The sequence below is a fragment of the Phyllobates terribilis genome, unplaced genomic scaffold (genome assembly GCF_046119375.1).
Source record: "Phyllobates terribilis strain yellow unplaced genomic scaffold, ASM4611937v1 Scaffold_12__6_contigs__length_324123572, whole genome shotgun sequence".
NCBI lineage: Eukaryota > Metazoa > Chordata > Amphibia > Anura > Dendrobatidae > Phyllobates > Phyllobates terribilis.
The window spans coordinates 316,314,261-316,339,057 of NW_027362772.1; the positions used below are offsets into that span (position 1 = coordinate 316,314,261).

The 24,797-nt window shown below is 42.9% G+C and overlaps 1 protein-coding gene across 2 annotated transcripts in view; it reads left to right on the plus strand.

Moving 5' to 3' along the window:
- Positions 1-6,756: 6,756 nt before the first annotated feature.
- The window catches only part of KCNJ5 (potassium inwardly rectifying channel subfamily J member 5), a 55,179-nt gene continuing 37,138 nt past the window's right edge, over positions 6,757-24,797 (plus strand). For both annotated transcript variants that reach the window (XM_073655476.1, XM_073655477.1), the window contains exon 1: positions 6,757-8,085. In XM_073655476.1, the coding sequence (XP_073511577.1) occupies positions 8,009-8,085 (77 nt within the window). In that variant the 5' untranslated portion in view covers positions 6,757-8,008. The remainder of the gene's footprint in view (positions 8,086-24,797) is intronic.

The following is a 24,797-nucleotide window of genomic DNA, read 5'->3' on the forward strand; positions in this document are numbered from 1 at the left end:
GTAGACTGTGAGCCCTCGCGGGCAGGGTCCTCGCTCCACCATACCACTGCACGACCAGCTCTACCCTCACCTACTGTATCCTCACCCATCCCCTGTAGACTGTGAGCCCTCGCGAGCAGGGTCCTCGCTCCACCATACTGCTGCACGACCAGCTCTACCCTCACCTACTGTATCCTCACCCATCCCTTGTAGATTGTGAGTCCTCGCTCCTCCTGTAACAGTCACTGTTGCGTTTTTATTCAAGATTATTGTAATTGTTTCTGCTATGTATACCCCCTTTTTCATATGTAAAGCGCCATGGAATAAATGGCGCTATAATAAAAAATCTAAATTAAAGCTTTCAACTCCATTCAGTGTGTAGCGGCCACTGCCGGATACTGTAGAGCCGCTCCTATTTCAGTGGAGCCACCAAGTGTAAGACCCCCACCGATCTCATTTGATGGTCTATCACATGGATGGGTCATTAACATATTCTGATCAGAGAAACCCTTTTAACCGTCTACAGTATAACTTTAATAGTCTGTTCATAGGGGTGTGGACGAAGTTGCTCACAAACTCTTCAGGGGACTTTGTCGGGAAAAGTTGTGACTTGTAAAATGAGCCTTATTTGTTTCTTTTCAGGAATTTTTTTTTTCAGGATTTATTCATAATGACATCATATATATTTATATTTTTTCATGGACTGCTTCTCGTATTGCTGTTCAGCCACATTTTAAGTAAATGCCAAAAACAGCAAATGGACAAGCAGTTTTTTTTTTTTTTTTTTCTTATGGATAATAATAATCTCAGTGCCAGTCGTGGTACCTTGATTAGAATAGTATAATATAGTCTATTACAGAGACAAGGTCAGACTTACTACAAAAACCTAATATTTAACCAGACATTACTGTCCTTGCACAGTGTAGAGGATGACATTTCTCACATCGTCAGTAGTAATTACATTGCTGCTTCGGATTGTGTAATATTACAAAGCTTTTAAAGGGAAATAAGCGATTTATCACACTGAACAGTTAAAGTGTATAAAATGCTTCGATTCTACATCCCATGGGTCAAGCTCCAATCACTAATGCCCATGACATTGTCCCTATTGCCCTTATGTTAAGGATGAGATTGATGACATATATCAAGTGATTCTATTATACTTCTGCCAATACGATATCTCAAAGCTGTCTCTGGTCACCTCAAGTCCGTGATCCGTTATTCTGCTCTCTTCCAGCAACTGCCAAATAATCTCTACTATGGAGGAGTATGGTCACCCTCGAGTACTAATCCTGTATTATCCTCCAGAGCTGCACTCACTATTCTGCTGGTGCAGTCACTGTGTACATACATTACATTACTGATCCTGAGTTACATCCTGTATTATACTCCAGAGCTGCACTCACTATTCTGCTGGTGCAGTCACTGTGTACATACATTACATTACTGATCCTGAGTTACCTCCTGTATTATACTCCAGAGCTGCACTCACTATTCTGCTGGTGCAGTCACTGTGTACATACATTACATTACTGATCCTGAGTTACATCCTGTATTATACTCCAGAGCTGCACTCACTATTCTGCTGGTGCAGTCACTGTGTACATACATTACATTACTGATCCTGAGTTACATCCTGTATTATACCCCAGAGCTGCACTCACTATTCTGCTGGTGGAGTCACTGTGTACATACATTACATTACTGATCCGGAGTTGCATCCTGTATTATACCCCAGAGCTGCACTCACTATTCTGCTGGTAGTCACTGTGTACAGTCATGGCCAAAAGTATTGAGAATGAGACAAATAGTAATTTTTCCAAAGTTTACTGCTTCATTTTTTGTAATGGCAATTTGCAGATACTCCTGAATGTAAAAGAGTGATCAGCTTAACAGCAATTACTGTACTTGCAAAGTCAATATTTGCCCAGAAAATGAACTTTAACCCCCAAAACACATTTCAACATCATTGCAGTCCTGCCTTAAAAGGAGCAGCTAACATAATTTTAGTGATTGATCCATTAACACAGGTGTGGGTGTTGATGAGGACAGGGCTGGCGATCGATCAGTCATGATTAAGTAAGAATGACATCACTGGACACTTTAAAAGGAGGCTGGTTCTTGGTATCATTGTTTCTCTTCAGTTAACCATGGTTATCTCTAAAGAAACACGTGCAGCCATCATTGCACTGCACAAAAATGGCCTAACAAGGAAGAGTATCGCAGCTACAAAGATTGCACCTCAGTCAACAATCTATCGCATCATCAAGAACTTCAAGGAGAGAGCTTCCATTGTTGTCAAAAAGGCTCCAGGGCACCAAAGAAAGACCAGCAAGCGCCAGGACCGTATCTTAAAACTGTTTCAGCTGCGGGATGGGACTACCAGCAGTGCCGAGCTTGCTCAGGAATGGCAGCAGGCTGGTGTGAGTGCTTCTGCACGCACTGTGAGGTGGAGACTCTTTGAGCAAGGGCTGGTTTCAAGGAGGGCAGCAAAGAAGCCACTTCTCTCCAGAAAAAACATCAGGGACCGACTGATATTCTGCAAAAGGTACAGGGAGTGGACTGCTGAGGACTGGGGCAAAGTCATTTTCTCTGATGAATCCCCTTTTCGATTGTTTGGGACATCTGGAAAACAGCTTATTCGGAGAAGAAGAGGTGAGCGCTACCACCAGTCTTGTCTCATGCCAACTGTAAAGCATCCTGAAACCATTCATGTGTGGGGTTGCTTCTCAGCCAAGGGAATCGGCTCACTCACAGTCTTGCCTAAAAACACAGCCATGAATAAAGAATGGTACCAGAATGTCCTCCAAGAGCAACTTCTCCCAACCGTCCAAGAGCAGTTTGGCGCCCAACAATGCCTTTTCCAGCATGATGGAGCACCTTGCCATAAAGCAAAGGTGATAACTAAATGGCTCATGGAACAAAACATAGAGATTTTGGGTCCATGGCCTGGAAACTCCCCAGATCTTAATCCCATTGAGAACTTGTGGTCAATCATCAAGAGACGGGTGGACAAACAAAAACCAACAAATTCTGGCAAAATGCAAGCATTGATTATGCAAGAATGGACTGCTATCAGTCAGGATTTGGTCCAAAAGTTGATTGAGAGCAGCCAGGGAGAATTACAGAGGTCTTGAAGAAGAAGGGGCAACACTGCAAATATTGACTTGCTGCATTAACTCATTCTAACTGTCAATATAACCTATTGGTCCTCATAATATGATTGCAATTATATTTCTGTATGTGATATAAACATCAGACAAACACTAATAAAAACCAGAGGCCAGCAGATCATGTGAAAATATAATTTTGGTGTCATTCTCAAAACTTTTGGCCATGACTGTACATACATTACATTACTGATCCTGAGTTACCTCCTGTATTATACTCCAGAGCTGCACTCACTATTCTGCTGCAGTCACTGTGTACATACATTACATTACTGATCCTGAGTTACCTCCTGTATTATACCCCAGAGCTGCACTCACTATTCTGCAGCAGTCACTGTGTACATACATTACATTACTGATCCTGAGTTACATCCTGTATTATACTCCAAAGCTGCACTCACTATTCTGCTGGTGCAGTCACTGTGTACATACATTACATTACTGATCCTGAGTTACCTCCTGTATTATACTCCAGAGCTGCACTCACTATTCTGCTGGTGCAGTCACTGTGTACATACATTACATTACTGATCCTGAGTTACATCCTGTATTATACTCCAGAGCTGCACTCACTATTCTGCTGGTGCAGTCACTGTGTACATACATTACATTACTGATCCTGAGTTACCTCCTGTATTATACTCCAGAGCTGCACTCACTATTCTGCTGGTGCAGTCACTGTGTACATACATTACATTACTGATCCTGAGTTACATCCTGTATTATACTCCAGAGCTGCACTCACTATTCTGCTGGTGCAGTCACTGTGTACATACATTACATTACTGATCCTGAGTTACATCCTGTATTATACTCCAGAGCTACACTCACTATTCTGCTGGTGCAGTCACTGTGTACATACATTACATTACTGATCCTGAGTTACATTCTGTATTATACCCCAGAGCTGCACTCACTATTCTGCTGGTGGAGTCACTGTGTACATACATTACATTACTGATCCTGAGTTACCTCCTGTATTATACTCCAGAGCTGCACTCACTATTCTGCTGGTGGAGTCACTGTGTACATACATTACATTACTGATCCTGAGTTACATCCTGTATTATACTCCAGAGCTGCACTCACTATTCTGCTGGTGCAGTCACTGTGTACATACATTACATTACTGATCCTGAGTTACCTCCTGTATTATACTCCAGAGCTGCACTCACTATTCTGCTGGTGCAGTCACTGTGTACATACATTACATTACTGATCCTTAGTTACCTCCTGTATTATACTCCAGAGCTGCGCTCACTATTCTGCTGGTGCAGTCACTGTGTACATGCATTACATTACTGATCCTGAGTTACATCCTGTATTATACTCCAGAGCTGCACTCACTATTCTGCTGGTGCAGTCACTGTGTACATACATTACATTACTGATCCTGAGTTACCTCCTGTATTATACTCCAGAGCTGCGCTCACTATTCTGCTGGTGCAGTCACTGTGTACATACATTACATTACTGATCCTGAGTTACATCCTGTATTATACTCCAGAGCTGCACTCACTATTCTGCTGGTGCAGTCACTGTGTACATACATTACATTACTGATCCTGAGTTACATCCTGTACTATACTCCAGAGCTGCACTCACTATTCTACTGGTGCAGTCACTGTGTACATACATTACATTACTGATCCTGAGTTATATCATGTATTATACTCCAGAGCTGCACTCACTATTCTGCTGGTGCAGTCACTGTGTACATACATTACATTACTGATCCGGAGTTACATCCTGTATTATACTCCAGAGCTGCACTCACTATTCTGCTGGTGCAGTCACTGTGTACATACATTACATTACTGATCCTGAGTTACATCCTGTACTATACTCCAGAGCTGCACTCACTATTCTACTGGTGCAGTCACTGTGTACATACATTACATTACTGATCCTGAGTTATATCATGTATTATACTCCAGAGCTGCACTCACCATGGTGCAGTCACTGTGTACATACATTACATTACTGATCCGGAGTTACATCCTGTATTATACTCCAGAGCTGCACTCACTATTCTGCTGGTGCAGTCACTGTGTACATACATTACATTACTGATCCTGAGTTACATCCTGTATTATACCCCAGAGCTGCACTCACTATTCTGCTGCTGCAGTCACTGTGTACATACATTACATTACTGATCCTGAGTTACATCCTGCATTATACTCCAGAGCTGCACTCACTATTCTGCAGGTGCAGTCACTGTGTACTTACATTACTGATCCTGAGTTACCTCCTGTATTATACTCCAGAGCTGCACTCACTATTCTGCTGGTGCAGTCACTGTGTACATACATTACATTACTGATCCTGAGTTACCTCCTGTATTATACTCCAGAGCTGCACTCACTATTCTGCTGGTGCAGTCACTGTGTACATACATTACATTACTGATCCTGAGTTACATCCTGTATTATACTCCAGAGCTGCACTCACTATTCTGCTGGTACAGTCACTGTGTACATACATTACATTACTGATCCTGAGTTACCTCCTGTATTATACTCCAGAGCTGCGCTCACTATTCTGCTGGTGCAGTCACTGTGTACATACATTACATTACTGATCCTGAGTTACATCCTGTATTATACTCCAGAGCTGCACTCATTATTCTGCTGGTACAGTCTCTGTGTACATACATTACATTACTGATCCTGAGTTACATCCTGTATTATACTCCAGAGCTGCACTCACTATTCTGCTGGTGCAGTCACTGTGTACATACATTACATTACTGATCCTGAGTTACCTCCTGTATTATACTCCAGAGCTGCACTCACTATTCTGCTGCTGCAGTCACTGTGTACATACATTACATTACTGATCCTGAGTTACATCCTGCATTATACTCCAGAGCTGCACTCACTATTCTGCTGGTGCAGTCACTGTGTGCATACATTACATTACTGATCCTGAGTTACATCCTGCATTATGCTCCAGAGCTGCACTCACTATTCTGCTGGTGCAGTCACTGTGTACATACATTACATTACTGATCCTGAGTTACATCCTGTATTATACCCCAGAGCTGCACTCACTATTCTGCTGGTACAGTCACTGTGTACATACATTACATTACTGTTCCTACATTATACTCCGGAGCTGCAATTACAATTTGAGGCTTCAGAGCTGAAATTGTTCAGCATTTTCTTTGGCTCACATAGATTAGCTCTCTAGATCAGTTTTTACATAGAGTTTTAAGCTGGCCAGAAACATGTCGTTGATAACAGCCATAACTTCCTCTTAAACATAATCATATACAGTCAAGGCTTGTAAGTGTTCGCACCATTGAACTTGTTACAGAAAATGAAGTATTTATCCCAGAAAATGTATTTTATGTTTATTTCAATTGCATGTATTGGAACAACACAAAAACAACATAAAGGCAAATTGCACATAATTTCAGACACAACCCCAAAAATGGGCTGGACAAAATTGTTGGCACCGTTTCAAAATTGTGGGTAGACTGCTTTGTTTCAAGCATGTGATGCTCTTTCACACTCACCTGTGGCACGTAACAGTTGTGGGTAATATGAAAATCACACCTGAAAATCGATAAAAATAGGAGAAGTTGATTCAATCCTTCCATTGTCTGTCTGTGCCACACTAAGCACAGAGAACAGAAAGAGAAGAGAACTGTCTGAGAACCTAAATTGTTGAACAATATCAACAATCTCAAGGTTACAAGTACATCTCCAGAAATCTTGATGTTCCTTTGTCCACGGTGCGCAACATAATCCAGAAGTTTACAGCCCATGGCACTGAAGCTAATCTCCCCGGACGTGGACGGCAGAGAAAAATTTATGAAAGATTGTAATGCAGGATAGTTTGGATGGTGGATAAGGAACCCCATTTAAGCTCCGAAGAAATCCAAGCTGTCCTGCAGGCTCAGGGTGCATCAGTGTCGGCGCGAACTATCTGTCCACATTTAAATGAAATTAAATGAAACACTATTACAGGAGATCCAGGAGGACTCCACTGCTGACACAAAGACATAAAAAATGCTAGACTGCGGTTTGCTAAAGTGTACGTGAGTAACCAAAATCCTTCTGGGAAAGCATGTTGTGGACAGATGAGACCAAGATAGAGCTTTTTGGTAAAGCACATCATTCTACTGTTTTACGGAAAATGAGGCCTACAAAGAAAAGAACACACTACCTACTGTCCAATATGGTGGAGGTTCACTGATGCTTTGGGGTGCTTTTACTGCGTCTGGCACTGGGTGCCTTGACTATGTGCAAGGCATCATGAAATCTGAAGATTACCAAAGGATTTTTGGTGGCCGTGTAGAGTCCAGTGTCAGAAAGCTGGGTTTGCGTTCTAGGTCATTGGTCTTCCAGTAGGACAATGACCCCAAATATACTTCAAGATGCCCCCCGAAATGGATGGAAACAAAGCTCTGGAGAGTCCTGAAGTGGCAGCAATGAATCCGGATCTAAATCCCATTGACACCTGTGGAGAGATCTTACAATTGGTGTTGGGAGAAGATGTCTTCACATATGAGAGACCTGGAGACGATTGTAAGAAGAGTCCAAGATCCCAGCTGAGAGGTGGAAGAAGCTGACGGTTATAGGAAGCGATTGATTGCAGTTATTTATTCCAAAGGGCGCAACCAAATATTAAGTTGAGGGTGTCAACAATTTTGTTTGGCCCATTTTTGGGGTTTTGTGTGAAATTTCAACCAATTTGCCTTTTTTTCGTGTTGTTCCAATACACAAAAAGGAAATAAACGTGTATAACAAAACAAACAATAATTTTCTGGGAGAAAAACTTCATTTTCTGGAACAATTTCAAGGTGCCAACACTTTCGGCCATGACTGTATGTTTTCTAGATCTGGTGCATGTTATTTGCAGGGGAAGGGATGGAGCGAAGCAGATCCTTGATTTCCTGTTGGCATGTTCACGAGAAGAAGCTGAGGTGAGGGACACACATTTATTACGCATTATGGTGTTTCAGGCAGTTTATTAACAACAACTTGTTTACGAAAAATACATTAGTGAATTTTCTTCCTACGTCCATAAATATTTGCTGTTTTGTAAATCGATTGCAGTGTTTGATGCCTCACAATCGGCTCCCATGATGCCCTTAGTCTTCACATACAAATTAAGATATTATATCCAATGGCTAATTGTAACAGTCATATAAATCCATTATAACCTCAAACCCTTCAGTGCAAAATGTAAGTAAGCAGGATACTTATTAACCAGGTTAATGTTGCATGCACTTTATTTTTCTAAGAAGACATTATTTTGAGGTCTGGCATGGAAAGTTTCTCCTGTGGCGGTTCTGCATGGCCGGCCTTCTGTTTCCTACCTCTGTGCAAACTCATTTCAGGCCTTTACTGTGGGCTCTCAAAGAAAAAAAGTGACTTTTTAGTGAATCTCCAGTGTGTGGAGGGGAAAAGGGATCTGGAAAAAACTATTGCGCAATAGTGTCTTATCCCAATAACTAAGAAAAGATGTTAGTAACAGGGAATTTGCTCACTTGGCAAAGTTATGTGACCACAACAAAATGATAGTGAATGGTAATGGCTTCTGAAGACCCGCAAGATGATCCGGGATAAATTTAATGAAGAATAGTTTTGTTTTTTTTCTGCCCTGCCAAAAAGTCCAATATTGAGATCGTGGATGAATAGACCCAGGAAACAAGGAGAAATTCAGGTGCGGTTTTATTATCAACGCGTTTCGAAGGTCACATTCTTCTTTTTCAGGACAAACCATAATCACAATGGTTTGTCCTGAAGAAGTATGTGAACTTCGAAACGCGTTGACAATAAATCCGCACTTTACTTTCTCTTGGTTTCCTGGGTCTATTCATCTACAATTTGCGGTCTCAATATTGGACTTTCTTGGCAGCACAGAAAAAACCTTATTTCCTTCTCCTGAATCTGCGTTATGTGACATTGTCATGTATTTATTTATTTTACTTACTTATATGGCGCCATTAATTCCACAGCGCTTGACAAACATTATCGGCACTGTCCCCATTGGGGCTCACAATCTATATTCCCTATCAGTCTGTCTTCGGAGTGTATTTATCTAGCATTTATCCTATACGAGTCCGATAGGGCAACAGATGGGGGGGTCCTGTGTCTTGCCGAGCGTACTTTCCACCATTGCTAATATAAATAACTGATTTAATAATGAGTCCTGTTTCTGACTGTACAATATGTGCAAACTGGACGTAAAATAGTGACTTAAGTGTGGCATTAAATCTATTAAAATGTAATGTGAAATATTTGAAAACGTCACCTACATTTAACAATGACGTCCCTGCAGTAAATCTCACACTGGGCATTTGTTGCTCTGCATTTGTGGTGAATATGTAAAAACTAATCACACGAGATACATTGTCTCACGACTCCCTATTTAGTCTGTGTGTGTGTGACCATGTATTGCACAATTTCAGCTAATATTGGAAAATGTGAGAAACTAGTCCAATAATTTCCCACACCTGTGAATCCGATGAATGATTCCTGCAGTATTTTTAAATTGAGTTGTTTTTTTTTCCTGAAAATCTTTCTTTTTTTGAGGAGGTTTAAAGAGAACCCAACCCATCACCAGGTTTTCCCTTTAAAAGCTGCTGCCGCCCTGTTGTGCAGCCTTTTGATGTTTTCCTAACAAGTCCTGTATATCCCTCTGGTAGCCCCACATATCTTATTAAAAAAGCTGAAGTTCTTATGAGCACCAAACAGTCCGATGGCCGTCTACAGACGGTACTCTCGTCTCCTTTATTTCTACGGGTATATGGCCAATTTCTCTTCAATCACACCAATATCGTTCAAGTCTATGGTCCCATTACATAAGTGCCATACGCTGCGCACTACTTCTGGGAGAGGGGGGTTTATATCTTTACACCTAAAATTGGTCTTTAGTTGTGCCACCTGACATAGTCACTTATTGCAAGCGGAGTCTAAAAATGAATGTTTGTTGGACTCCCAGTAATCACATTTTTCTTCCCTGTGGCTCAATTGATCTTTCTATTCTCAATTCATCTTTCTATTCTCATACATGTGGTATCCAGTTATCGTAAGCTGTATTTTAGGGTGATTTTGTTATATGGTGAGATAACTATAGGTACTTAGTATATATCTAGGTATAGTATGGGGGCAATGTCCTGTATTTCTCAATTTTTTAGCTCAGTGGTTAGCAGTGTTGCTTTTCAGCGCTGGGGTCCTGCATTCGAATCCCACCAAGGACAACATCTGCAAGGAGTTTCTATGTTCTCCTATGTTTGCTGGGTTTCCTCCGGGTTCTCCGGTTTCTTTACACACTCCAAGGACATACTGATAGGGAATGTAGATTGTGAGCCCATTGATGATGTCTGTAAAGTACTGCGTAATTAATGGCGCTAAATAAGCAAGTGAAATCCTCATAAAGCAACCTTCACTAGTGTTATTGCCATTCAAGGATATCATTATGAACTGTAGGGGTCAGGCCTTTGGGACCCCCAATAATCCTAAGAAAAGGACAGACGTCTTTTCCTGTATGCTCTATTTCAGCAGCTCTGTGCCGCAGGTACTATACAGAGATGAGCTGTGGAGGGTATTGATTTGTTATTAGAGCTGTGAGGATCGATGGGGGTCCTGACAGCTCCACCTGCACCAGTCTGGAAATTCCGACATGCCCACTGTAAAGACATGGGGTCTTCCGTGGGCGAAATACTACTCCGACAACACGGAGTGAGGGTAAAACAGTGTGGCAATATTTTACTGAACCACCAAACGGAAAATAAACACATAGAACAGTCCCAGCAAATACCCAGGATGGTACAGTCATGGCCAAAAGTATTGAGAATGAGACAAATAGTAATTTTTCCAAAGTTTACTGCTTCATTTTTTGTAATGGCAATTTGCATATACTCCTGAATGTCAAAGAGTGATCAGCTTAACAGCAATTACTGTACTTTCAAAGTCAATATTTGCCCAGAAAATGAACTTTAACCCCCAAAACACATTTCAACATCATTGCAGTCCTGCCTTAAAAGGAGCAGCTAACATGGTTTTAGTGATTGATCCATTAACACAGGTGTGGGTGTTGATGAGGACAGGGCTGGCGATCAATCAGTCATGATTAAGTAAGAATGACATCACTGGACACTTTAAAAGGAGGCTGGTTCTTGGTATCATTGTTTCTCTTCAGTTAACCATGGTTATCTCTAAAGAAACACGTGCAGCCATCATTGCACTGCACAAAAATGGCCTAACAGGGAAGAGTATCGCAGCTACAAAGATTGCACCTCAGTCAACAATCTATCGCATCATCAAGAACTTCAAGGAGAGAGCTTCCATTGTTGTCAAAAAGGCTCCAGGGCGCCCAAGAAAGACCAGCAAGCGCCAGGACCGTATCTTAAAACTGTTTCAGCTGCGGGATCGGACTACCAGCAGTGCCGAGCTTGCTCAGGAATGGCAGCAGGCTGGTGTGAGGGCTTCTGCACGCACTGTGAGGTGGAGACTCTTTGAGCAAGGGCTGGTTTCAAGGAGGGCAGCAAAGAAGCCACTTCTCTCCAGAAAAAAACATCAGGGACCGACTGATATTCTGCAAAAGGTACAGGGAGTGGACTGCTGAGGACTGGGGCAAAGTCATTTTCTCTGATGAATCCCCTTTTCGATTGTTTGGGACATCTGGAAAACAGCTTATTCGGAGAAGAAGAGGTGAGCGCTACCACCAGTCTTGTCTCATGCCAACTGTAAAGCATCCTGAAACCATTCATGTGTGGGGTTGCTTCTCAGCCAAGGGAATCAGCTCACTCACAGTCTTGCCTAAAAACACAGCCATGAATAAAGAATGGTACCAGAATGTCCTCCAAGAGCAACTTCTCCCAACCGTCCAAGAGCAGTTTGGCGCCCAACAATGCCTTTTCCAGCATGATGGAGCACCTTGCCATAAAGCAAAGGTGATAACTAAATGGCTCATGGAACAAAACATAGAGATTTTGGGTCCATGGCCTGGAAACTCCCCAGATCTTAATCCCATTGAGAACTTGTGGTCAATCATCAAGAGACGGGTGGACAAACAAAAACCACCAAATTCTGGCAAAATGCAAGCATTGATTATGCAAGAATGGACTGCTATCAGTCAGGATTTGGTCCAAAAGTTGATTGAGAGCATGCCAGGGAGAATTACAGAGGTCTTGAAGAAGACGGGGCAACACTGCAAATATTGACTTGCTGCATTAACTCATTCTAACTGTCAATATAACCTATTGGTCCTCATAATATGATTGCAATTATATTTCTGTATGTGATATAAACATCAGACAAACACTAATAAAAACCAGAGGCCAGCAGATCATGTGAAAATATCATTTTGGTGTCATTCTCAAAACTTTTGGCCATGACTGTACAACATCACACAGTCTCACCCTTCTGTTGGCCCGCCTGGGATAGAACAGCTGCGACTTTGGGACTTCCAGGGCCAACTACCTCAACCAGTGACCCCCCGCTTCTGGCGGACACCCACAGAGAGGAGGTAGCGGCAAGCTTAGGAAGCCGACAGTCCTACGAGATACAAGGCCAGGAGACCCGAGGGTCCCACCCTGGCCTCTCCGAGAGTTTCCATGAGGCTAGATGACCGGCTGGTCCAAATCTGGCTTTTCCGAATGTCTCTATGGGCTCCAGTTGACCGGAGATTCCCACTTGGCAACCCCAAACAACATATTCATGGGGCCAAGTGACTTCATCATCCCAACTTGGTCTCCCCAAATGTATCCATGGGCTCTCTGATGGTCAGTGGAGCAGATCCGTATCTTTCCAGTCAGGGCCTCGTACCCATAGGCCAGAATCATGTAGAATCCAAATCTGTGTCTCTTTGGTTAAAGCCATGCTTCCAAGGGAGTGTCTGATCTTTGATTCTCCTTGTAAAGTCTCTTTCCAATCTCTGTTTCAAATCTCTCTGCTACAGAGGCACATGTCCCTTTAAAATAGTTTACAGTTGTCCTTTCAAGTACACATCCACAGGTAAGAAGTTAGGGAGGGCCCTACTCACAGGGCTCAGGTCTCATTGTTTGAGCTAATCAATTTACATACAGGTGCATCCCACTAAATTAGAATATCATCCAAAAGTTCATCTATTTAAGTTCTTCAATACAGAAAGTGAAACTCGTATAGAGTCATTACAAACTGAGTAATCTATATCAAGTGTTTATTTCTGTTAATGTTGATGATTATGGCTTTCAGCCAATGAAAACAGAAGTCATTATCTCAGTAAATTAGAATACTTTATAACAACAGCTTGATAAATGTTTTGAAAATCTGAAATGTTAGTCTACTGAAATGTATGTTCAGTAAATGCCTCAATACTTGGTCGGGCTCCTTTTGCATCAATTACTGCATCAATGCGGCAATGTGGCATGGAGGGGATCAGCCTGTGGCATGGAGGGGATCAACCTGTGGCATGGAGGGATCAGCCTGTGGCACTGCTGAGGTGTTATGGAAGCCCAGGTGGCTTTGATAGCAGCCTTCAGCTCGTCTGCATTGTGGGGTCTGGGGTCTCTCATCTTCCTCTTGACAATACCCCATAGATTCTCTATAATAGATTCTCTATGGGGTTAAGGTCAGGCGAGTTTGCTGCCAATCAAGCACAGTGATACTGTTGTTTGTAAACCAGGTATTGGTACTTTTGGCAGTGTGGACAGGGGCCAAGTCCTGCTCCAAAAAGCTTGTCGGCAGAGGGAAGCATGAAGAGCTCTAAAATGTCCTGGTAGACGGCTGCGTGGACTTTGGTCTTGATAAAACACAGTCGACCTCCACCAGCAGATGACATGGCCCCCCAAACCATCACTGATTGTGGAGACTTCACACTAGACCTCCGGCAGCTTGGATTGTGGCCTCTCCACTCTTCCTCCAGACTCTGGGACCTTGTGGAGAGTGTCAGTGACTGCCTTCTGGACATCAGTCAAGTCAGCTGTCTTCCCCATGATTGTGAAGCCTACTGAAACAGACTAAGGGACCTTTTTAAACGCTTAATAAGCCTTTGCAGGTGTTTTTTGTTAATTATTTTAATTTACTGAGATAATAACTCTTGTGTTTTCATTGGCTGTAAGCCATAATTATCAACATTGATCTATTTCACGTGTTTATTTCTGTTCTCTGTGTGTAATGACTCTACATAATATAGGAGTTTCACTTTTTGTATTGAGGAACTTAAATAAATTAACTTTTTGATGTTATTCTAATTTAGTGAGATGCACCTGTAGTTGGTATAGCAGGGGGCACTTTAAATCAACATTCAGCTGACTCTAGTATAATATGTAATTAGCATATTAACAAACATCATTGTTCACAGACCCAAGAGGAGACAACAATCAGGGTTATACAAATAATCGTATGTCCTTCTTGACCAGCCACAGAAATACACATCTATTTACAAGTCAACACAAACCAAATAGTGTATTTCTCTTGAATTAACAAATCTAATCGTCTGTCTGATTAAGATTATAAGCTGCATCGTCACACCCACCATACTGTTTGGTCTCTTCATTTGATCAGCATCATAAGTATATAAGGGCCTTTTGCGTCTTAATGCTGATCCTGGCTTGGGGGGGCGACACCGGCAGATCTGTTGGATCCTGGGAAGGATGTTTTTGGCTGATTTTTATTTTTATTTTTTTTAAATGTGGTTTTAAAAAGTTGTGAAGACTTGGAGAAAAGATCCAGCACTTATAATGAATAGGCACAGACAGTTGGCAGTAAATTGTCTAAGGTTTCCTTTTGGGCAGCCCCCAATCTCTAAGTTATGGCCAAGACTGCGCCCCGAAACATTAATTCTATAGATCAAGACTGGAACCACATCTGCGGCTTATGGTGCTGTTTTCTTTATACTTTTTCTCCTTTCTAGATTCATTTCTGGCAATAATAACCCTATACGTGATTTCCCACATACAATCATATAACACTTCCTTGTGACCGACTAATCCGTTACTCAGTGATTTTACTTCCTTATAATAAAAGTGATAACGTCTTTGTTTGCGTTGTCCTTGAGCTTAGAAAGTGATGAAGGACGTGCTCCGAAGTGTTGTAGAGAGAGGGGTTAGGTCATCATTCAGACCTGCTGACAGGTCACTTTATAGAGAAACTTCATTGTAAAAGTTTTATTGTAACATCCTGAACCCGAATTTAGTCAGGCAGGTTCATCAAATGCGGTAATCCGGTACGGCGCCTGCTGGGTGATTGCCTTACTCACTGGCATATTGCTTTCTTATATATTTTTTCTTGTTTGGAGCACTTGTAATAGCAAACAATTCATGGAGGGTTGATGTATCTGGAACATTTGTGACCTAATGACAGAATTTGCCATGAATGTCAGATGCAGGTCCCTCCTCACCCCAAGGTATGCTTGGCTGTTTTTGGGACTCCCATAGGAGTGAATGTAGGGAGCCACACGTGGCGGTGCCTCCTCTCCCCCGTGATGTGAGGCGGGGACCCTATTCTTGATAGGTGCGTTCCTCAATGTGGGACCCACATACAGTACAGACCAAAAGTTTGGACACACCTTCTCATTTAAAGATTTTTCTGTATTTTCTTGACTATGAAAATTGTACATTGACACTGAAGGCATCAAAACTATGAATTACCACATGTGGAATTATATACCTAACAAAAAAGTGTGAAACAACTGAAAATATGTCTTATATTCTAGGTTCTTCACAGTAGCCACCTTTTGCTTTGATGACTGCTTTGCACACTCTTGGCATTCTCTTGATGGGCTTCCAGAGGTAGTCACCGGAAATGGTCTTCACTTCACAGGTGTGCCCTGTCAGGTTTAATAAGTGGGATTTCTTGCCTTATAAATGGGGTTGGGACCATCAGTTGTGTTGTGCAGAAGTCAGGTGGATACACAGCTGATAGTCCTACTGAATAGACTGTTAGAATTTGTATTAAGGCAAGAAAAAAGCAGCTAAGTAAAGAAAAACGAGTGGCCATCATTACTTTAAGAAATGAAGGTCAGTCAGTCTGAAAAATTGGGCGAACTTTGAAAGTGTCCCCAAGTGCAGTTGCAAAAACCATCAAGCACTACAAAGAAACTGGCTCACATGAGGACCGCCCCAGGAAAGGAAGACCAAGAGTCACCTCTGCTTCTGAGGATAAGTTTATCCGAGTCACCAGCCTCAGAAATCGCAGGTTAACAGCAGCTCAGATTAGAGACCAGGTCAATGCCACACAGAGTTCTAGCAGCAGACACATCTCTACAACAACTGTTAAGAGGAGACTTTGTGCAGCAGGCCTTCATGGTAAAATAGCTGCTAGGAAACCTCTGCTAAGGACAGACAACAAGCAGAAGAGACTTGTTTGGGCTAAAGAACACAAGGAATGGACATTAGACCAGTGGAAATCTGTGCTTTGGTCTGATGAGTCCAAATTTGAGCTCTTTGGTTCCAACCACCGTGTCTTTGTGCAACACAGAAAAGGTGAACGGACGGACTCTACATGCCTGGTTCCCACCGTGAAGCATGGAGGAGGAGGTGTGATGGTGTGGGGGGCTTTGCTGGTGACACTGTTGAGGATTTATTCAAAATTGAAGGCATACTGAACCAGCATGGCTACCACAGCATCTTGCAGCGGCATGCTCTTCCATCCGGTTTGCGTTTAGTTGGACCATCATTTATTTTTCAACAGGACAATGACCCCAAACACCTCCAGGCTGTGTAAGGGCTATTTGACCAAGAAGGAGAGTGATGGGGGGCTACGCCAGATGACCTGGCCTCCACAGTCACCAGACCTGAACCCAATCGAGATGGTTTGGGGTGAGCTGGACCGCAGAGTGAAGGCAAAAGGGCCAACAAGTGCTAAGCATCTCTGGGAACTCCTTCAAGATTGTTGGAAGACCATTTCCGGTGACTACCTCTTGAAGCTCATCAAGAGAATGCCAAGAGTGTGCAAAGCAGTCATCAAAGCAAAAGGTGGCTACTGTGAAGAACCTAGAATATAAGACATATTTTCAGTTGTTTCACACTTTTTTGTTAAGTATATAATTCCACATGTGGTAATTCATAGTTTTGATGCCTTCAGTGTGAATGTACAATTTTCATCGTCATGAAAATACAGAAAAATCTTTAAATGAGAAGGTGTGTCCAAACTTTTGGTCTGTACTGTATATTCTAATGATTAGAATGGGAATACCTCTTTAAGGGCTCATACACAAAGCATTGTACAAGCTGGGTTGTATAGAGCCATAACCTGGCGCCTGTAGAAGTAAAGGGATATACAGAAGCTTCTGGGGAATCGTATCTTCTAACCTGAAGTCATGCTGAGGCAGTATCTGGCAGCGGGTGCTGTACGGTGTATCTGGCAGCGGGTGCCGTGCAGTATATCTGGCAGCGGGTGCTGTACGATATATCTGGCAGCGGGTGCTGTGCGGTGTATCTGGCAGCGGGTGCTGTACGATATATCTGGCAGCGGGTGCTGTGCGGTGTATCTGGCAGCGGGTGCTGTACGATATATCTGGCAGCGGGTGCCGTGTGGTGTATCTGGCAGCGGGTGCCGTACGGTGTATCTGGCAGCGGGTGCCGTGCGGTGTATCTGGCAGCGGGTGCTGTGCGGTGTATCTGGCAGCGGGTGCCGTACGGTGTATCTGGCAGCGGGTGCCGTGTGGTGTATCTGGCAGCGGGTGCCGTGCGGTATATCTGGCAGCGGGTGCCGTGCGGTATATCTGGCAGCGGGTGCCGTGCGGTATATCTGGCAGCGGGTGCCGTGCGGTATATCTGGCAGCGGGTGCTGTGCAGTATACAGTGGTGGCAAAAAATATTGGCACCCCTGCAATTCTGTCAGATAATACTCAGTTTCTTCCTGATAATGATTACAATCACAAATTCTTTGGTCTTATTCTCTTCATTTAATTTGTCTTCAATGAAAAAAACACAAAAAGAATTGTCCTAAAGCCAAATTGGATATAATTCCACACCAAACCTAAAAAAGGGGGTGGACAAAAGTATTGGCACCCTTTGAAAAATCCTGTGCTGCTTCTGTAATTGGTGTAATTAACAGCACCTGTAACTTACCTGTGGCACCTAACAGGTGTTGGCAATAATTAAATCACACTTGCAGCCAGTTAACATGGATTAAAGTTGACTCAACCTCTGTCCTGTGTCCTTGTGTGACCACATTGAGCATGGAGAAAAGAAAGAAGACCAAAGAACTGTCTGAGGACTTGAGAAACCAAATTGTGAGGAAGCATGAGCAATCTCAAGGCTCCAAGTCCATCTCCAAAGACCTGAATGTTCCTGTGTCTTCCGTGCGCAGTGTCATCAAGAAGTGTAAAGCCCATGGCACTGTGGCTAACCTCCCTAGATGTGGACGTAAAAGAAAAATTGACGAGAGATTTCAACGCAAGATTGTGCGGATGGTGGATAAAGAACCTCGACTAACATCCAAACAAGTTCAAGCTGCCCTGCAGTCCGAGGGTACAACAGTGTCAACCCGTACTATCCGTCGGCGTCTGAATGAAAAGGGACTGTATGGTAGGATACCCAGGAAGACCCCACTTCTTACCCCGAGACATAAAAAAGTCAGGCTGGAGTTTGCCAAAACTTACCTGAGAAAGCCTAAAACGTTTTGGAAGAATGTTCTCTGGTCAGATGAGACAAAAGTAGAGCTTTTTGGGAAAAAGCATCAACATAGAGTGTACAGGAAAAAAAAGAGGCATTCAAAGAAAAGAACACGGTCCCTACAGTCAAACATGGCGGAGGTTCCCTGATGTTTTGGGGTTGCTTTGCTGCCTCTGGCACTGGACTGCTTGACCGTGTGCATGGCATTATGAAGTCTGAAGACTACCAACACATTTTGCAGCATAATGTAGGGCCCAGTGTGAGAAAGCTGGGTCTCCCTCAGAGGTCATGGGTCTTCCAGCAGGACAATGACCCAAAACACACTTCCAAAAGCACTATAAAATGGTTTGAGAGAAAGCACTGGAGACTTCTAAGGTGGCCAGCAATGAGTCCAGACCTGAATCCCATAGAACACCTGTGGAGAGATCTCAAAATGGCAGTTTGGAGAAGGCAAATATCAGGGACCTGGAGCAGTTTACAAAGAAGAATGGTCTACAATTCCAGCAGAGCATTGTAAGAAACTCATTGATGGTTACCGGAAGCGGTTGTTCACAGTTATTTTGGCTAAAGGTTGTGCAACCAAGTATTAGGCTGAGGGTGCCAATACTTTTGTCTGGTCCATTTGTGGAGTTTTGAGTGAAATGATCAATGATTTGATTTTTGCTTCATTCTCTGTTGTGTTTTTTCCTTAAAAGCAAATTAAATGAAGAGAATAAGACCAAAGAATTTGTGATTGCAATCATTTTCAGGAAGAAACTGAGTATTATCTGACAGAATTGCAGGGGTGCCAATACTTTTGGCCAGCACTGTATATGGCAGCCGCCTGTATCCCTGCTGTGTGTATGCGGCATGATACCGGCAGAGATTACAGTACATGTGAGATTATGTGCTGCCCGGCCTGGTAAGTGGCCAATGTTCTCCGCTGATATCTCCCGTGCCGCTGTTATCCCACATGAAAGCTAGCCGCGCTCCTAATGCTGTCTCACCAGTAATGTAATGATGGCCTTAAACAGGATTTCCCCTGCAACATTGTACATCCCTATGCTGGAAACCTGGCCGGCTGTATCCAGACGTTGCTTGTGTCTGTTGCATCTGATTACTAATCGGAGGATACATAATATCAGGCATCTCATGTCAGGACACATGGATGTGGGTGTGATCGCTGCGCACCACTGGAGTCATCATCCACCACAATGCCCATCATCTACTCATCCGTGTATTATACAGTCATTCATTTACTTCTTGCATTGTTCTCTTACTTAGATCACCGTCATGTAGCGGTCAGCGTGGAGAATGTCATCTGTTCACATCCACAGACAAGAGGCTTCAGCAGGACTTGTTCACACCTTGCAGATTTTATCAGTATTTCAAAGCCAAAATTAGGAAATATTGCAAAGAAGAGAAGCCACATAAATCCTTCTATCTTATCACCTCCGTGTTATAGAATCCAGGCTTGGAAAAGTATCGTCCGTAACTGCGGTGTGTGAATAAGACCTTAGACTACAGCCACCCACCGGGTCAGTAACTGTCCATAAATTCCTGAACTCGCCTTGAAAATAAGACTTTTTTTTTTATTTTTGATCAAATCAAATAAAAATCTTTTTTTTTTTTTTTTCGGGGAAGAGTGAGGAATTTTGGCAGATTATTATAATTCTCAATATATCCCAGCAGTTCTCAGTGAACATTGCAGTTTTTGTATCAGAATTCCTATATCCTTACATTATCGTTACAATGAATTGCCTTGCAGCCGTATAACTTGTGTTCTCTATTGCAATGATAATGAATGCAGTGTATACTCACCTGGATGCCGCGTCTACAGACTTGGTGAACTATCTCCTTTCCTAGGGCCGTCCTTATATACAGGTGTTGGCAGGGTCTGGCTGCTTTATATGCTGGTCCGTGCCTAATGTGACTGGCTCTACAAGAGCGGGTGGAGGTGAAGGGCAGTAATAAATGTTATGGCCTCCACATTAACCATTTCATTGTTACAGGCTTCACCGTTCATCATTTAATTATCTGGAAATAGCAAACCTGTGGATTTAGGGATCATAACTGCCTTGGAGCACAGACCGGGGATTATTCTAATAAGTAGTCACTAAATGGGAAAAGTATTTACTTTTTTATTTTTTTTCTGTGCCCACCTTTACTGTTATCCTATTTAGTACCCATAGAGGTATACCCAGCGATCTGAGATCCTGAACGCTTCATTATGTTCTGCCCTGAAAAGTTTTACACACACGACTGTCTGATCATTGTATCTGCTCAAAAATATCACAAAGTATTAAAAAAATGTAGTAAAGAACCAAAAATGCTTCACTGCAGTGGGCAGGTAATGATTACCCTTTCTCCCTAGGCTGCCCCTCTCTACATGCACCACATCATTGGCAAAGAGGGTAAGAATGGACAGAAAGAGGACGTTTCGCTGGACATTTAATTTAAAGGGGTTTTCTCACAAAGGAAAGTATATTTTAATCAATAGATCTTGGAATAATAATAATTTCCACAATTGGATGTGTGTAAATAAAATGTCCCTGTGCTGAGATAATCTTATAGATGATGCCCCTGCGGTGTACCGTGTAATGACCGGGTCTGACCGTACAGGAACATGGTCTGATCATACCACATCTCCTGGGCAGGGGAGGAAGCAAAAGAGTATACAGACAGGACAGCAGGGGATCACATGAGAGTATACAGACATTACAGCACGGGATCACATGAGAGTATACAGACATTACAGCAGGGGATCACATGAGAGTATACAGACATTACAGCAGGGGATCACATGAGAGTATACAGACATTACAGCAGGGGATCACATGAGAGTATACAGACATTACAGCAGGGGATCACATGAGAGTATACAGACATTACAGCAGGGGATCACATGAGAGTATACAGACATTACAGCACGGGATCACATGAGAGTATACAGACATTACAGCACGGGATCACATGAGAGTATACAGACATTACAGCAGGGGATCACATGAGAGTATACAGACATTACAGCAGGGGATCACATGAGAGTATACAGACATTACAGCAAGGGATCACATGAGAGTATACAGACATTACAGCAGGGGATCACATGAGAGTATACAGACATTACAGCAGGGGATCACATGAGAGTATACAGACATTACAGCAGGGGATCACATGAGAGTATACAGACATTACAGCAGGGGATCACATGAGAGTATACAGACATTACAGCAGGGGATCACATGAGAGTATACAGACATTACAGCAGGGGATCACATGAGAGTATACAGACAGGACAGCAGGGGATCACATGAGAGTATACAGACATTACAGCACGGGATCACATGAGAGTATACAGACATTACAGCAGGGGATCACATGAGAGTATACAGACAATACAGCAGGGGATCACATGAGAGTATACAGACATTACAGCAGGGGATCACATGAGAGTATACAGACATTACAGCAGGGGATCACATGAGAGTATACAGACATTACAGCAGGGGATCACATGAGAGTATACAGACATTACAGCAGGGGATCACATGAGAGTATACAGACATTACAGCAGGGGATCACATGAGAGTATACAGACATTACAGCAGGGGATCACATGAGAGTATACAGACATTACAGCACGGGATCACATGAGAGTATACAGACATTACAGCAGGGGATCACATGAGAGTATACAGACATTACAGCAGGGGATCACATGAGAGTATACAGACATTACAGCAGGGGATCACATGAGAGTATACAGACATTACAGCAGGGGATCACATGAGAGTATACAGACATTACAGCACGGGATCACATGAGAGTATACAGACATTACAGCAGGGGATCACATGAGAGTATACAGACATTACAGCAGGGGATCACATGAGAGTATACAGACAGTACTGCACGGGATCACATGAGAGTATACAGACATTACAGCAGGGGATCACATGAGAGTATACAGACATTACAGCAGTGGATCACATGAGAGTATACAGACATTACAGTACGGGATCACATGAGAGTATACAGACATTACAGCAGGGGATCACATGAGAGTATACAGACATTACAGCAGGGGATCACATGAGAGTATACAGACAGTACTGCACGGGATCACATGAGAGTGTACAGACATTACAGCAGGGGATCACATGAGAGTGTACAGACATTACAGCAGGGGATCACATGAGAGTATACAGACATTACTGCACGGGATCACATGAGAGTATACAGACATTACAGCAGGGGATCACATGAGAGTATACAGACACTACAGCACGGGATCACATGAGAGTATACAGACATTACAGCACGGGATCACATGAGAGTATACAGACATTACAGCAGGGGATCACATGAGAGTATACAGACATTACAGCAGGGGATCACTGCTAATTCTTTTTGTGAGGTAAAACATTTCACTGCTTGTTTTTAAACAATGTTTTACTTCAAAGAAAAAAAAGTATACTCTCATGTGATCCCCTGCTGTAATGTCTGTATACTCTCATGTGATCCCCTGCTGTAATGTCTGTATACTCTCATGTGATCCTGTGCTGTAATGTCTGTATACTCTCATGTGATCCCCTGCTGTAATGTCTGTATACTCTCATGTGATCCCGTGCTGTAATGTCTGTATACTCTCATGTGATCCCGTGCTGTAATGTCTGTATACTCTCATTTGATCCCCTGCTGTAATGTCTGTATACTCTCATGTGATCCCCTGCTGTAATGTCTGTATACTCTCATGTGATCCCCTGCTGTAATGTCTGTATACTCTCATGTGATCCCCTGCTGTAATGTCTGTATACTCTCATATGATCCCGTGCTGTAATGTCTGTATACTCTCATGTGATCCCGTGCTGTAATGTCTGTATACTCTCATGTGATCCTGTGCTGTAATGTCTGTATACTCTCATGTGATCCCGTGCTGTAATGTCTGTATACTCTCATGTGATCCCCTGCTGTAATGTCTGTATACTCTCATGTGATCCTGTGCTGTAATGTCTGTATACTCTCATGTGATCCCCTGCTGTAATGTCTGTATACTCTCATGTGATCCCGTGCTGTAATGTCTGCATACTCTCATGTGATCCCGTGCTGTAATGTCTGTATACTCTCATGTGATCCCCTGCTGTAATGTCTGTATACTCTCATGTGATCCCCTGCTGTAATGTCTGTATACTCTCATGTGATCCCCTGCTGTAATGTCTGTATACTCTCATGTGATCCCCTGCTGTAATGTCTGTATACTCTCATATGATCCCGTGCTGTAATGTCTGTATACTCTCATGTGATCCCGTGCTGTAATGTCTGTATACTCTCATGTGATCCCGTGCTGTAATGTCTGTATACTCTCATGTGATCCCCTGCTGTAATGTCTGTATACTCTCATGTGATCCCGTGCTGTAATGTCTGTATACTCTCATGTGATCCCGTGCTGTAATGTCTGTATACTCTCATGTGATCCCCTGCTGTAATGTCTGTATACTCTCATGTGATCCCCTGCTGTAATGTCTGTATACTCTCATGTGATCCCGTGCTGTAATGTCTGTATACTCTCATGTGATCCCGTGCTGTAATGTCTGTATACTCTCATGTGATCCCCGTGCTGTAATGTCTGTATACTCTCATGTGATCCCGTGCTGTAATGTCTGTATACTCTCATGTGATCCCCTGCTGTCCTGTCTGTATACTCTCATGTGATCCCCTGCTGTAATGTCTGTATACTCTCGTGATCCCCTGCTGTAATGTCTGTATACTCTCATGTGATCCCCTGCTGTAATGTCTGTATACTCTCATGTGATCCCCTGCTGTAATGTCTGTATACTCTCATGTGATCCCCTGCTGTAATGTCTGCATACTCTCATGTGATCCCCTGCTGTAATGTCTGTATACTCTCATGTGATCCCCTGCTGTAATGTCTGTATACACTCATGTGATCCCCTGCTGTAATGTCTGTATACTCTCATGTGATCCCCTGCTGTAATGTCTGTATACTCTCATGTGATCCCCTGCTGTAATGTCTGTATACTCTCTTGTGATCCCCTGCTGTAATGTCTGTATACTCTCATGTGATCCCCTGCTGTAATGTCTGT